Raw genomic sequence first — 15,563 nt, 5'->3', positions numbered from 1 at the left:
CCACACTCGCTGCTCCTCCAATCACAGAATCCCTCTCTCCCACACTCGCTGCTCTCCAATCACAGAATCCCTCTCTCCCACACTCGCTGCTCCAATCACAGAATCCCTCTCTCCCACAGTCGCTGCTCTCCAGTCACAGAATCCCTCTCTCCCACACTCGCTGCTCCTCCAATCACAGAATCCCTCTCTCCCACACTCGCTGCTCCAATCACAGAATCCCTCTCTCCCACACTCGCTGCTCCAATCACAGAATCCCTCTCTCCCACACTCGCTGCTCCAATCACAGAATCCCTCTCTCCCACACTCGCTGCTCCAATCACAGAATCCCTCTCTCCCACACTCGCTGCTCCAATCACAGAATCCCTCTCTCCCACACTCGCTGCTCCTCCAATCACAGAATCCCTCTCTCCCACACTCGCTGCTCCAATCACAGAATCCCTCTCTCCCACACTCGCAGCTCCTCCAATCACAGAATCCCTCTCTCCCACACTCGCTGCTCCAATCACAGAATCCCTCTCTCCCACACTCGCTGCTCCAATCACAGAATCCCTCTCTCCCACACTCGCTGCTCCTCCAATCACAGAATCCCTCTCTCCCACACTCGCTGCTCCTCCAATCACAGAATCCCTCTCTCCCACACTCGCTGCTCCAATCACAGAATCCCTCTCTCCCACACTCGCTGCTCCAATCACAGAATCCCTCTCTCCCACACTCGCTGCTCCAATCACAGAATCCCTCTCTCCCACACTCGCTGCTCCAATCACAGAATCCCTCTCTCCCACACTCGCTGCTGCTCCAATCACAGAATCCCTCTCTCCCACACTCGCTGCTCCAATCACAGAATCCCTCTCTCCCACACTCGCTGCTCCAATCACAGAATCCCTCTCTCCCACACCCGCTGCTTCAATCACAGAATCCCTCTCTCCCACACTCGCTGCTCCAATCACAGAATCCCTCTCTCCCACACTCGCTGCTTCAATCACAGAATCCCTCTCTCCCACACTCGCTGCTCCAATCACAGAATCCCTCTCTCCCACACTCGCTGCTCCAATCACAGAATCCCTCTCTCCCACACTCGCTGCTCCTCCAATCACAGAATCCCTCTCTCCCACACTCGCTGCTCCAATCACAGAATCCCTCTCTCCCACACTCGCTGCTCCTCCAATCACAGAATCCCTCTCTCCCACACTCGCTGCTCCAATCACAGAATCCCTCTCTCCCACACTTGCTGCTCTCCAATCACAGAATCCCTCTCTCCCACACTCGCTGCTCCTCCAATCACAGAATCCCTCTCTCCCACACTCGCTGCTCCAATCACAGAATCCCTCTCTCCCACACTCGCTGCTGCTCCAATCACAGAATCCCTCTCTCCCACACTCGCTGCTCCAATCACAGAATCCCTCTCTCCCACACTCGCTGCTCCAATCACAGAATCCCTCTCTCCCACACTCGCTGCTCCAATCACAGAATCCCTCTCTCCCACACTCGCTGCTCCAATCACAGAATCCCTCTCTCCCACACTCGCTGCTCCTCCAATCACAGAATCCCTCTCTCCCACACTCGCTGTTCCAATCACAGAATCCCTCTCTCCCACACTCGCTGCTCCAATCACAGAATCCCTCTCTCCCACACTCGCTGCTCCAATCACAGAATCCCTCTCTCCCACACTCGCTGCTCCAATCACAGAATCCCTCTCTCCCACACTCGCTGCTCCCAATCACAGAATCCCTCTCTCCCACACTCGCTGCTCCAATCACAGAATCCCTCTCTCCCACACTCGCTGCTCCAATCACAGAATCCCTCTCTCCCACACTCGCTGCTCCTCCAATCACAGAATCCCTCTCTCCCACACTCGCTGCTCCAATCACAGAATCCCTCTCTCCCACACTCGCTGCTCCTCCAATCACAGAATCCCTCTCTCCCACACTCGCTGCTCCAATCACAGAATCCCTCTCTCCCACACTCGCTGCTCCTCCAATCACAGAATCCCTCTCTCCCACACTCGCTGCTCCTCCAATCACAGAATCCCTCTCTCCCACACTCGCTGCTCCAATCACAGAATCCCTCTCTCCCACACTCGCTGTTCCAATCACAGAATCCCTCTCTCCCACACTCGCTGCTCCTCCAATCACAGAATCCCTCTCTCCCACACTCGCTGCTCCTCCAATCACAGAATCCCTCTCTCCCACACTTGCTGCTTTCAGTCACAGAATCCCTCTCTCCCACACTTGCTGCTCCAATCACAGAATCCCTCTCTCCCACACTCGCTGCTCCTCCAATCACAGAATCCCTCTCTCCCACACTCGCTGCTCTCCAATCACAGAATCCCTCTCTCCCACACTCGCTGCTCCTCCAATCACAGAATCCCTCTCTCCCACACTCGCTGCTCCAATCACAGAATCCCTCTCTCCCACACTCGCTGCTCCAATCACAGAATCCCTCTCTCCCACACTCGCTGCTCTCCAATCACAGAATCCCTCTCTCCCACACTCGCTGCTCTCCAGTCACAGAATCCCTCTCTCCCACACTCGCTGCTCCAATCACAGAATCCCTCTCTCCCACACTCGCTGTTCCAATCACAGAATCCCTCTCTCCCACACTCGCTGCTCCAATCACAGAATCCCTCTCTCCCACACTCGCTGCTCCAATCACAGAATCCCTCTCTCCCACACTCGCTGCTCCAATCACAGAATCCCTCTCTCCCACACTCGCTGTTCCAATCACAGAATCCCTCTCTCCCACACTCGCTGCTCCAATCACAGAATCCCTCTCTCCCACACTCGCTGCTCCTCCAATCACAGAATCCCTCTCTCCCACACTCGCTGCTCCAATCACAGAATCCCTCTCTCCCACACTCGCTGCTCCAATCACAGAATCCCTCTCTCCCACACTCGCTGCTCCAATCACAGAATCCCTCTCTCCCACACTCGCTGCTCCAATCACAGAATCCCTCTCTCCCACACTCGCTGCTCCAATCACAGAATCCCTCTCTCCCACACTCGCTGCTCCAATCACAGAATCCCTCTCTCCCACACTCGCTGCTCCAATCACAGAATCCCTCTCTCCCACACTCGCTGCTCCAATCACAGAATCCCTCTCTCCCACACTCGCTGCTCCAATCACAGAATCCCTCTCTCCCACACTCGCTGCTTCAATCACAGAATCCCTCTCTCCCACACTCGCTGCTCCAATCACAGAATCCCTCTCTCCCACACTCGCTGCTCCTCCAATCACAGAATCCCTCTCTCCCACACTCGCTGCTGCTCCAATCACAGAATCCCTCTCTCCCACACTCGCTGTTCCAATCACAGAATCCCTCTCTCCCACACTCGCTGCTCCAATCACAGAATCCCTCTCTCCCACACTTGCTACTCCTCCAATCACAGAATCCCTCTCTCCCACACTCGCTGTTCCAATCACAGAATCCCTCTCTCCCACACTCGCTGCTCCTCCAATCACAGAATCCCTCTCTCCCACACTCGCTGCTTCAATCACAGAATCCCTCTCTCCCACACTCGCTGCTCCAATCACAGAATCCCTCTCTCCCACACTCGCTGCTCCAATCACAGAATCCCTCTCTCCCACACTCGCTGCTCTCCAATCACAGAATCCCTCTCTCCCACACTCGCTGCTCCAATCACAGAATCCCTCTCTCCCACACTCGCTGCTCTCCAATCACAGAATCCCTCTCTCCCACACTCGCTGCTTCCAATCACAGAATCCCTCTCTCCCACACTCGCTGCTCCAATCACAGAATCCCTCTCTCCCACACTCGCTGCTTCCAATCACAGAATCCCTCTCTCCCACACTCGCTGCTCCTCCAATCACAGAATCCCTCTCTCCCACACTCGCTGCTCCAATCACAGAATCCCTCTCTCCCACACTCGCTCTTCCAATCACAGAATCCCTCTCTCCCACACCCGCTGCTCCAATCACAGAATCCCTCTCTCCCACACTTGCTGCTCCAATCACAGAATCCCTCTCTCCCACACTCGCTGCTCCAATCACAGAATCCCTCTCTCCCACACTCGCTGCTCCAATCACAGAATCCCTCTCTCCCACACTCGCTGCTCCAATCACAGAATCCCTCTCTCCCACACTCGCTGCTCCAATCACAGAATCCCTCTCTCCCACACTCGCTGCTCCAATCACAGAATCCCTCTCTCCCACACTCGCTGCTCTCCAATCACAGAATCCCTCTCTCCCACACTCGCTGCTCCAATCACAGAATCCCTCTCTCCCACACTCGCTGTCTCCAATCACAGAATCCCTCTCTCCCACACTCGCTGCTCCAATCACAGAATCCCTCTCTCCCACACTCGCTGCTCCCAATCACAGAATCCCTCTCTCCCACACTCGCTGCTCCAATCACAGAATCCCTCTCTCCCACACTCGCTGCTCCTCCAATCACAGAATCCCTCTCTCCCACACTCGCTGCTCCTCCAATCACAGAATCCCTCTCTCCCACACTCGCTGCTCCAATCACAGAATCCCTCTCTCCCACACTCGCTGCTCCTCCAATCACAGAATCCCTCTCTCCCACACTCACTGCTCCTCCAATCACAGAATCCCTCTCTCCCACACTCGCTGCTCCAATCACAGAATCCCTCTCTCCCACACTCGCTGCTCCTCCAATCACAGAATCCCTCTCTCCCACACTCGCTGCTCTCCAATCACAGAATCCCTCTCTCCCACACTCGCTGCTCTCCAATCACAGAATCCCTCTCTCCCACACTCGCTGCTCCTCCAATCACAGAATCCCTCTCTCCCACACTCGCTGCTCCTCCAATCACAGAATCCCTCTCTCCCACACTCGCTGCTCCTCCAATCACAGAATCCCTCTCTCCCACACTCGCTGCTCCAATCACAGAATCCCTCTCTCCCACACTCGCTGCTCCTCCAATCACAGAATCCCTCTCTCCCACACTCGCTGCTCCAATCACAGAATCCCTCTCTCCCACACTCGCTGTTCCAATCACAGAATCCCTCTCTCCCACACTCGCTGCTCCTCCAATCACAGAATCCCTCTCTCCCACACTCGCTGCTCCAATCACAGAATCCCTCTCTCCCACACTCGCTGCTCCAATCACAGAATCCCTCTCTCCCACACTCGCTGCTCCTCCAATCACAGAATCCCTCTCTCCCACACTCGCTGCTCCTCCAATCACAGAATCCCTCTCTCCCACACTCACTGCTCCAATCACAGAATCCCTCTCTCCCACACTTGCTACTCCTCCAATCACAGAATCCCTCTCTCCCACACTCACTGCTCCAATCACAGAATCCCTCTCTCCCACACTTGCTGCTCCAATCACAGAATCCCTCTCTCCCACACTCACTGCTCCAATCACAGAATCCCTCTCTCCCACACTCGCTGCTCCAATCACAGAATCCCTCTCTCCCACACTCGCTGCTCCTCCAATCACAGAATCCCTCTCTCCCACACTCGCTGCTCCAATCACAGAATCCCTCTCTCCCACACTCGCTGCTCCAATCACAGAATCCCTCTCTCCCACACTCGCTGCTCCTCCAATCACAGAATCCCTCTCTCCCACACTCACTGCTCCAATCACAGAATCCCTCTCTCCCACACTCGCTGCTCCAATCACAGAATCCCTCTCTCCCACACTCGCTGCTCCTCCAATCACAGAATCCCTCTCTCCCACACTCGCTGCTCCAATCACAGAATCCCTCTCTCCTACACTCGCTGCTCCAATCACAGAATCCCTCTCTCCCACACTCACTGCTCCAATCACAGAACCCTCTCTCCCACACTCACTGCTCCTCCAATCACAGAATCCCTCTCTCCCACACTCGCTGCTCCTCGAATTACAGAATCCCTCTCTCCCACACTCGCTGCTCCAATCACAGAATCCCTCTCTCCCACACTCGCTGCTCCTCCAATCACAGAATCCCTCTCTCCCACACTCGCTGCTCCTCCAATCACAGAATCCCTCTCTCCCACACCCGCTGCTCCTCCAATCACAGAATCCCTCTCTCCCACACCCGCTGCTCCTCCAATCACAGAATCCCTCTCTCCCACACTCGCTGCTCCTCGAATTACAGAATCCCTCTCTCCCACACCCGCTGCTCCTCCAATCACAGAATCCCTCTCTCCCACACCCGCTGCTCCTCCAATCACAGAACCCTCTCTCCCACACTCGCTGCTCTAATCACAAAATCCCTCTCTCCCACACTCGCTGCTCTAATCACAAAATCCCTCTCTCTCACATTTGCTGGTCCTCCAATCACAGAATCCCTCTCTCCCGCACTCGCTGCTTCAATTACAGAATCCCTCTCTCCCACACTTGCTGCTCCTCCAATCACAGAATCCCTCTCTCCCACACTTGCTGCTCCTCCAATCACAGAATCCCTCTCTCCCACACTCGCTGCTCCTCCAATCACAGAATCCCTCTCTCCCGCACGTGCTGCTCTCCAGTCACAGAATCCCTCTCTCCCGCAATCACTGCTGCTCCAATCATTCATTTTCTCTCTCCCACATTTGCTGCTGCTCCAATTATAGATTTCCTCTCCTCCAATCAGAGCTGCAACTTTTCCTGCTCCTTCTCCAGTTGCTTGCACATTTGAAGTTTGTTGCTCAGCCCTGCCCCCAATCCGTGCTGTCTGTTGTAAGCAGCCTGTTTATCTCAACATGCAATACATTGCAGATTGTTGCATGACTGTGGAACTTGGAGGGAACATTGGCTGTAGGGCTGGAAGAGTTTACAGGGATAAAGTGGGACAAGGCCATGGAGGAATTGGGACAACGAAAGGAGGAGAATTTTAAAATTGAGGCATTTCTGGATCTGAAGCCAGTATGGGTCAGCGCTCTCACTTTAATCACTCATGGATATCGTCATTACCGTCATGTATTTTCTTGCTCGGAAACATTTTAAATGTCAGAAGACAAATTATGCTTTCCTGTCATGACATTCCAATGCCAACCTGTTTACATTGAAATGTGTATGGCCCCATGATACAAAGAAGTATGAGTGTTAAAATCCTTTCACTCTTCACTATACCCAGCAATTGTAAGCCTTCCAAAGTGAGATTGCTCCAAAGTAAGCAGCAAATGGGTCACTGAGTGCTTGTGTAGGTGTCATGCCCCCGGTTAGATCAGCGACTTAGGGATGTCTAACCTGCACTCACACTGGAGAAACCATTTTGTTTTTTAATTCTTTCATGGGGTGTGGGTATCGCTGACTAGGCCAGCATTTATTCTCCATCCCTAATTGCCCTTGAGAAGGTGGTGGTGAGCTGCCTTCTTGAACCTCTGCACTCCATGTGGTGTAGGTACACCCACAGTGCTGTTAGGGAGGGAGTTCCAGGATTTTGACCCAGCAACAGTGAAGGAATGGTGATATAGTTCCAAGTTAGGATGGTGTGTGTCTTAGAGGGGAGTTTCCAGGTGGTAGTGTACCCATGCATCCGCTTCTCTTGTCCCTCTAGGTGGTAGAGATTGTGTGTTTGGAAGGTGCTGTCAAAGGAGCCTTGGTGAGTTGCTGAAGGTGGTATGTACTGCTACCACTGTGCATTACTGGTGAAGGGAGTGAATGTTGAATGTGTTGGATGGGGTGCCAAACAAGTGGGCTGCTTTGTGCTTGATGGTGTTGAGAATCTTGTGTGTTGTTGGAACTGCACTCATCCAGGCAAGCGGAGAGTATTCCTTCACACCACTGACTTGTGCCTTGGTGGACAAGCTTTGGGGAGTCAGGAGGTGAGTTATGTGTTGCAGGATTCCCAGCCTCTGACCTGCTCTTGTAGCCACAGTATTCACATGGCTGGTCCAGTTCAGGTTCTAGTCAATGGTAACCCCAGGATGTTGATAGTGGGGAATTCAGCAATGGTAATGCCATTGAATGTCAAGCAGACATGGTTGGATTTTCTCTTGTTGGAGATGGTCATTGCCTAGCACTCAGGTGGATGTTATTTGCCAATTATCAGCCCAAGCCTGAATGTTGTCGAGGTCTTGTTGCATATGGACATGGACTGCTTCGGTATCTGAGGAGTTGTGAATGGTGCTGAACATTGTGCAATCATCAGTGAACATCCCCACTTCTGACCTTATGATGGAGGGAAGGTCATTGATGTAGCAGCTGAAGATGTTTGGGCCTAGAACAGTACCCTGAGGAACTCCTGCAGTGACGTCCTGGGACTGGGATGTTGGCTGTAAGGTATAATTTGTTAAGTATAACTACGTCAGGCTGTTGCTTGTCTAGTTTGTGGGACAGCTCTCCCGATTTTGACACAAGTCCTCAGATGCTCATGAGGACTTTGCAGGACCTGGGTATGCTGTTGTCGTTTCCAGTGCTGAAGTCGATGCCATGTGGCCTGTCCTGTTTTATTCCTTTTCGTAGCACTTTGATACAACTGAGTGGCTTGCTAGGCCATTTCATAGGGCATTTAAGAGTCAACCACATTGCTGTGGGTCTGAAGTCACAGGTAAAAATGGCAGATTTCCTTCTCTAAAGGAAGGAAGTGAACTAGAAGAGTTTTTTTGACAAGCGACAGTGGTTTCATAGCCACTATTGCTGAGACCAGCTTTTAATTCCAGGTTTTCTCTTTTTTATTAATTGAGTTTAAATTCCACCAGTAGCCGTGATGGGATTTGAACCCATGACACCAGGGCATTAACCTGGGCCTCTGGATTGCTCATCCAGTGACATTACTGCTATGCCACCGCCTCCCCTACTGAGCTCCTCATTGTCCTTTACTGTAAACTGTAAGTCATTCCTGTGTTAGAAATGTCAGTATTCAACACCAGCTCGTATGAATCCTTATGAATGCTATTCTGGGCGATGGAACTGGTTTCAGTTGATTCCCTGTTTGACTGTTTGCCTTGTTTATCCACAGCTTTTCTGGTACGCACTTGACTCAAAGATCCTGGGAAGACCTGACTGCTGTTGTCAAGAAAAAACACACAATATCAACTTTGGATTTAAGCTACACTTTCCCAGACCATTCTGCAATCGCTTTATTGGCTGCTGCACTGAAGGATCCTGAGTGCAGACTGCAGACATTAATGTAAGGGTTTCAAAAGCAGTACTGTAATCATCATAGCCACTGGACCGCTAGAGCGATATAATTTCTGATCCACTGCAACTTTTTACTATCTGACTGACTTCTCAACAAACACCCTTCAAACTTACCTTTGAATCCTGCTCATATCCACCTCCAGGAACTTGGTCTTGCCAACTTTGACATTTTAATCATTGATAATGTTGGCTTGATCACATTCAGATTTCTTTGCTCACTTCCATTCCCATTGCTCTGAGCTGCTATGGTTGGGCGTAAGTGTTCCATTACCACTGAAGCTTCAAACTGTATGTCCCCCTTATAGCACCCGCTTCCCATTAGGACATTGCAGCCACCTACGGACAGTTCAGCAACTCCCTCAGTTCCACCTCTATCGTCTTTGTCCCCACTAAGACTTCTCTCTCTGAAGCTTTACACACTTGTGTGAGGATGGTAGACTAGAGTCCACCTCATACATCCATTTACATTTACATCATGACCAGATCAAGAAGGAAATGTCTCCCATCGACCTTCCAGGAAGACCTTGAAAAAGGAACAAAGGCTTGTGTTTCTACATCACATTTCATGACCTCATGACACCCCAAACATGCAATGAGGAACTTATCTTTGGAATTCCCAATCCCAGAGGGCTGTGGAAGCCCAGTCATTGAGTATGTTTAAAGCAGAAATTGACAGATTTCTAAATACCAATGACATAAATAGATATGGGGATAGTTTGAGAAAAAGACATTGAAGCAGATGACCAGCCATGATCGTATTGAATGGCCCGATGGGCAGAATGGTCCACTCCTTCTCCTATGTTTCAATGAGGTACAGCCACTGTTGTACCATAGGAAATGTGTTAGCCATTTTGCGCACTGCAAGATCACACAAACAACAATGTGATAATGCTCAGATAATCTGTTTTTAGTAATGTTGATTTAAGGAATAAATATTGGCCAAGACAACGGGGATAATCCCACTGCTCTTCTTTGAAATAGTGCCTTGGAATTTTCATGGCCACTTGACAGAGCAGACTTTGGTTTAACATCTTAGCCTAAAGATGGCACGTCCAACAGTGCAGTGCCCATTCAGTGCAAGGATAAAAATTACTCCAGACCATCCTTACCAATGACGACAAATCTCAGCTCCTCTGCACCAAATGACCAAAGCTTTTGAAGTTAGTACTTAAAGATTTTCATGAGACTGTAAGACCTCGAGCTACTGCCCTGGACAATTGTGCCTGGATTAGAACCGCTCCCCCCTGACTTCCAGGACTGCATCATTGGAATATGTGAAGGATAGTGGGGAATCCAGTCATTCAATGTCTGTGGCAGAAACGTCTTCCTCATTTGAATGTTAAACCTGAGTGATTTTTAAAAAAAAATCATTTCTGGGATGCGAGTGCCTCTGGTGAGGGCAGAGTTTTGCCGATTGCTAATTTTCCTTGAGAAGATGCTGGGAGGGGATCAGCTTCTGAAGATACCTCCTGTTTCATTGCTCCAAACTGTCCTGGACTGTCTAGATAAACCTGTGCTGTCAGCCCATCTGTGCTACAGCAAACTGTGTATCTGACTTTCATCCGGCTTTGACACTGATAAGATTTAAAGTGATCGTTTTTACCACCTTACCAAAATCCCCATACTTTTACCACTGGCAAATTTTGTTTTATCAATGCTTGTCCAGACAGCACCAAAAGATGTATGTCCTCAATCTAGAGCTGAGTTTTAAATCTCATATCCTGAGAATAAAAAGACTTTGCATAACCCACCACTGGTCCTACTCACCGCGATAAAAAGCCAAAATCTCTTGGTTGCACTTTGGCCACCTCCAGACTCGATTAACCACACGTTGTCCCAGTTGGTCTCCCAAGCTCCAGGGGCAGAATTTTCAGGTCGTCGGGCAGGTCTGGGAGTGGCCGGGAAATGGCCGGCAGCCCGCGCTCAGCCTCAGACCGCGGTTTCACGCTGGCTGGCAGGCCAATTAACGAGGTGGGGGCAGGAGGAGTGCGAACGTGAAAGTCTCTGTCAGTGCGGGGGAAGCGCACACTGAAACCTCCCTGAAGGCAGGGAGCTGAAGAATTTTAAAATCAAAAAGAAAGATTTTTAAAATCTGAAAAAAAAAATGTCCTGGGCATGGGACTCATAATAACATCAACAAAATGAAAACTCTGCCCAATAATTTATATTTATTTTTAAAATTTAATTGTGGAAACCTTATCCCGTTTGCTAAAAAATCGAAAAGCTGCCTGGCCATTTTGCCCACCCGCCAACCGTGAGGGCCTCTTGATTGTCGGCGGGTGCGCTGCTGACTCTCGCAAGTGCCTGCCGAGCGAAATATCACGTGATTACGCGATGACCCCGGGACGCTTGCCTGACCTCACCGCGCACTATTTTGCGCCCGCCTGCAGGACATAAAATCCTGCCCCAAGACTTGATTCATTGAATGTCAAAGATGCAACGTAAATGCAATAATCATGTTATCCTAAATAGTGTTTGCACCACATCCCTGTACTTTTCATAACTGATATGTGAAATTGAACTCAATGCTTTGCTAACCTACATTATTGATTGAACTTACACACTGGTCACCCTCTTTTCATCCGATGATTGTAGATGTGATATTGAGAAAATGTAATGACTGAGAGGTGGGACAAACTCACCATTCATTCACTTGGTCTGTTCAAATTCTGTCCGATTGCCTTTCATGTTTAAAGGGAAGAGAAAAGGCCCCAGTATAGGCACCCAGATTCTAAGAAAGGTTATAGAGGAGAATGAGATTCTGTTGAACTTCTCAATCCTTGCAAAGCTCCTTTGCGATGCACCTGTCACTGTTAAGAAAGCTCAAAAATCCCATTCTATAGTTTAGTTAAAATGCCAACTCATTGTTTCCTTTCATTCCTAGACTTGTTAACAATGATCTCAATGTTTGCTGTTGTGAGGAGCTGGCATCTGGGTTGTCCAAAAATCAGAGGCTGGTAGAACTGAACTTGAGTCACAACCAGCTGAAAGACTTGGAGGTCATGGCACTGTACAATGGATTGAAGGAGCCAAAATGCAGACTACAAATACTGCAGTGAGTGACCAACACCCTGTGTTCGCCCTAACACTTCATAGTATCTTTACAACACAAATTATAGCCAGTCCAAACACTGGGATTCATTTCAAGAAGGATATCATTTAAAAGCAAGGAAGAAACATTAAACTTGTACAGAACCATGGTTAGACCACACATGGAACATCATTTAGATCTCTATGTTATATGAAGCAATAAAGTGGCACTGGAGAGAGTGCAAGCAAAATTACAAGGATTATACTAGAACTGAGAGGTTATAGCACTCACGAAACACTGACCAGCTTGTGTTTCCTTACCCTAGAGAACAGTTTCTACTGGCAGGTAGGTCACTAACCAGAGGAAAGAGACTTAAGGTCAGTGGCAGAGAAGAAGTGGGGAAGCTGGAGTGTACAATATGTCTGAATAATGTAGAAAAGGCTGGGCGGTGACCTGATAGAAGTCTTTAAGGACAAGAACTAGTTTGATAGGTTTAACATAGCGAGTATGGCCCAGATTTCCTCTCCTGAGTTGGGAGTGTAGCGACGGAAGAATTCCCAGCTCTATGAATGCAGCCTTTAAAAATGGTTGCCTGCAGGTTGGATTTTTGTTTTGGGTGTGGAGGTGGGGTGGGAGGGCAGTGGCGGTGATATTGGGTGCAGAATGGTTTGGAAGTCGGGCCTATTGCCCCCAGAATGACTGTGGAGGTTGCCGGGTGCGGAGGCAGTCAAGGCAGAAGGCCCTATAAAAATAGAATAAAATAAAAAAACATGCCAGTCTATGCCATATCATGTCTCCCAACCCACCCCCATGGCCTCTCATACAAATTATGCCAACCCATGCCCCTCTACCTACACCCCATGCCCCCTCATACCCACTATGCCACCTCATTACCCCACCCACCCCCATGGCCCCTCTTACTCCCATGACAGCCCATGTCCCTCTATCTACATCCCATGGCCCCTCATACCCCTGCGCCAACTCATGGCCCCCCACCCACATCCCTTTGCCCTTAACCCCTCCATTCCAGCTCACCTAGTATCCTTTGACAGTTCCTTGACAGCTTTGACAATTCCTCAACAGCTTGAAGGTTCTTTGACAGCTTGACAGTTCCAATGAGTTTATGCACTTTTTCCACACAATCATATTTACTTTTAACAATCCCAAAAGCTGTTGTTATCTTTCCCAAAAGGTGCTTTACCTCTCCCAAAGATGACCCGGCACCATATCCAAAGGGAGGGGGTACCTTACCTCCCCAAAGGGATACCCTAACTATCCGAATGAATCCACCAAGTTCCTCTTGTTTGGTCTAGTCTGTGGACTCTGTGTTTCACATTCCTGATCTACCAAAATCCCACTTCAGTGGAGACAGTGGGTGATTTAATTGGTCAACTGTCTCCATGAACCATGCATGTGCAAACCCTGGCCTGACTGTAGTCCTGATCCTGTGAAAATGGAACATGCCATGTTTGGGGGCGGTACTTGGGACTTTTGGCTAGTTCTGGGATTTTTACCATGACAGAGAACCTCTCCGTTGTGGTAAAAATCTGGGTCTATGTCTCCAGTCATGGAGAAACCAAAGCGAGAGGTCATCAATATAAGATAGCAATGAATAAATCCATTAAGGAATTTAGGAAAAACTTCTTTATCCAGAGAGTAGTTTAGAATGCGGAACTTGCTATGACAAGAGAGTGGTTGAGGCTAATAACAACAATAACTTTTATATTTATATAGCACCTCTAGGGTTATAAAATGTTCCAAAGTATTTCACAAGAGCAATGTAAAGCAAAATTAGACACATAAGGCGATAATAAGGTAGATGGCCTAAAGCTTGGTCAAAAAGATAGGTTTGAATGAGTATCTTAAAGGAGGAAAGAGAGGTAGAGGTAGAGACATTTAAGGAGGCAATTCCAGAGCTTAGGGTGGAAAATTTGACGGACTAGCCAAAGGTCCGTTGACTTCGGGGTGGGAATTTCTGATCCCATGGCAGGCGGGACTGGAAAATTCTGGCCAATGGCTTTATCTTCCTGATATTTAGTTAGAGGAAATTTTTGCTCAGCAAGTACTGGATAAGCAGCCTGATAATGTAGTAACAGCAGAGGAGTCGAGAGGTGGTGGTGAGGTAGAGTTGGGTGTCATCAGTGTACATGTGGAAAACGTTGTTGTACTTCCATATGATGTGGCCAAGGGATGGCTGTAGATGAGAAGTAGGAAGGGGCCAAGGATGGATTCTTGCATTACAACAGAAGTAACAGGGTGGGAGCGGGAATCCATTGTAAGTGATACTCTGGTCTCAATTAGATATGAATGGAAGCAGGTGAGACCAGTCATATACATCTGGATGACAGCGCAGAAATGTTGAACAAGGATTGGACCAAAGTCTCCAGACAGGTCAAGAAGGACGAGGAGGCGAAGTTCTCTTTGTCACAGTCACAGGATGTCTTTTGTGACTTGATAAGAACTGTTTGGCAGAGCAGAAGCCAGATTGGAAGGATTCATTCATGGAGTTCTGGGAAAGATGGACAAGGATTTTGGAAGCAACAACATGCTCCAGGACTTTGGAGAGAAAAGGGAGATTGGAGATAGGACTAAAGTTTGCAAGGACAATGGGGCCAAGGGTTGGTTTCTTGAGGAGAGGGGTGAGAAGGGCAGATTTAAAGAAGAGGGCAACATTGGAAAAAGAGAGAACTGTTGCCCATATCAGCAAACATGGGACAAAGAGGGGTTAGTAGATTTGAGGGAGCAGGGGATGGGTCTCATGGATAAGATAAGCTCAGAGGACATGAGGGGAGATCAGAGAGAAACTAAAGAAAGATACGAGTTCAAGGCTAGAATAGAGGAGGTTTGGCCAGGTGTGCTAGTGGAAGGAAGGGTAGTGGCAGAGGCAACTGATTGGATGGTCTTAATCTTCGTGACTAAGAGGTCCATGAGCTTCTCGGACTTGCAGTAATAGCATTGATAAGAGTAAGCTATATAAGCACGTTAGGGAGAAAGGAATAATAGGGTATGCTGATGGGTTTTGATGAAATAAGATGGGAGGATTATCATGTGGACCAAAAACATGAGCATGGATCGATCTGTTCTTTGGTGTAAATTCTGTGTAAAGTTGGTATTTTAGACATTAACATCATTATCATCTCTCTAGTCTTAACCATAACCAGATCAGCAGCAACAGTTGCCAAGCCCTCGCTTCTGTTCTCACCCAAAACCAAGCACTGTCATGGCTAAGCCTGACCAACAATAGGCTCGGTAACGCTGGAGGTAAAATTCTGTGTGGCGCATTGAGAAACCAAGACTGCAAACTGGAAAAACTGAGGTAGGTTGCTTACTGCTTGCTTGATGTGGAATTTGGATTGAACCATTGTTGCCTCTAACTTCTGTTGGTTATGCCTGGCTGAATTGTTGCACTACATGGTCCCTTTAAGATGAATGCATGGCTGCACATGTGGGCATCTTAAAGGGGATATTGTTTGTGTGCATCCTGGTTGTTCCCCATG

The 15,563-nt window shown here is 49.1% G+C and overlaps 1 protein-coding gene across 1 annotated transcript in view; it reads left to right on the top strand.

Moving 5' to 3' along the window:
- Window positions 1-15,563, top strand: part of LOC121271523 (NACHT, LRR and PYD domains-containing protein 3-like) — a 111,471-nt gene that overhangs the window by 78,345 nt on the left and 17,563 nt on the right. The window contains exons 7-9 of the mRNA XM_041177503.1: window positions 8,854-9,024; window positions 11,920-12,090; window positions 15,212-15,382. Of these exons, the coding sequence (XP_041033437.1) occupies window positions 8,854-9,024; window positions 11,920-12,090; window positions 15,212-15,382 (513 nt within the window). The remainder of the gene's footprint in view (window positions 1-8,853; window positions 9,025-11,919; window positions 12,091-15,211; window positions 15,383-15,563) is intronic.

Source organism: Carcharodon carcharias, chromosome 31 (genome assembly GCF_017639515.1).
Source record: "Carcharodon carcharias isolate sCarCar2 chromosome 31, sCarCar2.pri, whole genome shotgun sequence".
Classification (NCBI taxonomy): Eukaryota; Metazoa; Chordata; class Chondrichthyes; order Lamniformes; family Lamnidae; genus Carcharodon; species Carcharodon carcharias.
Note: the sequence above shows the minus strand (reverse complement) of the source record. Positions and strands in the feature narration are given on the sequence as shown.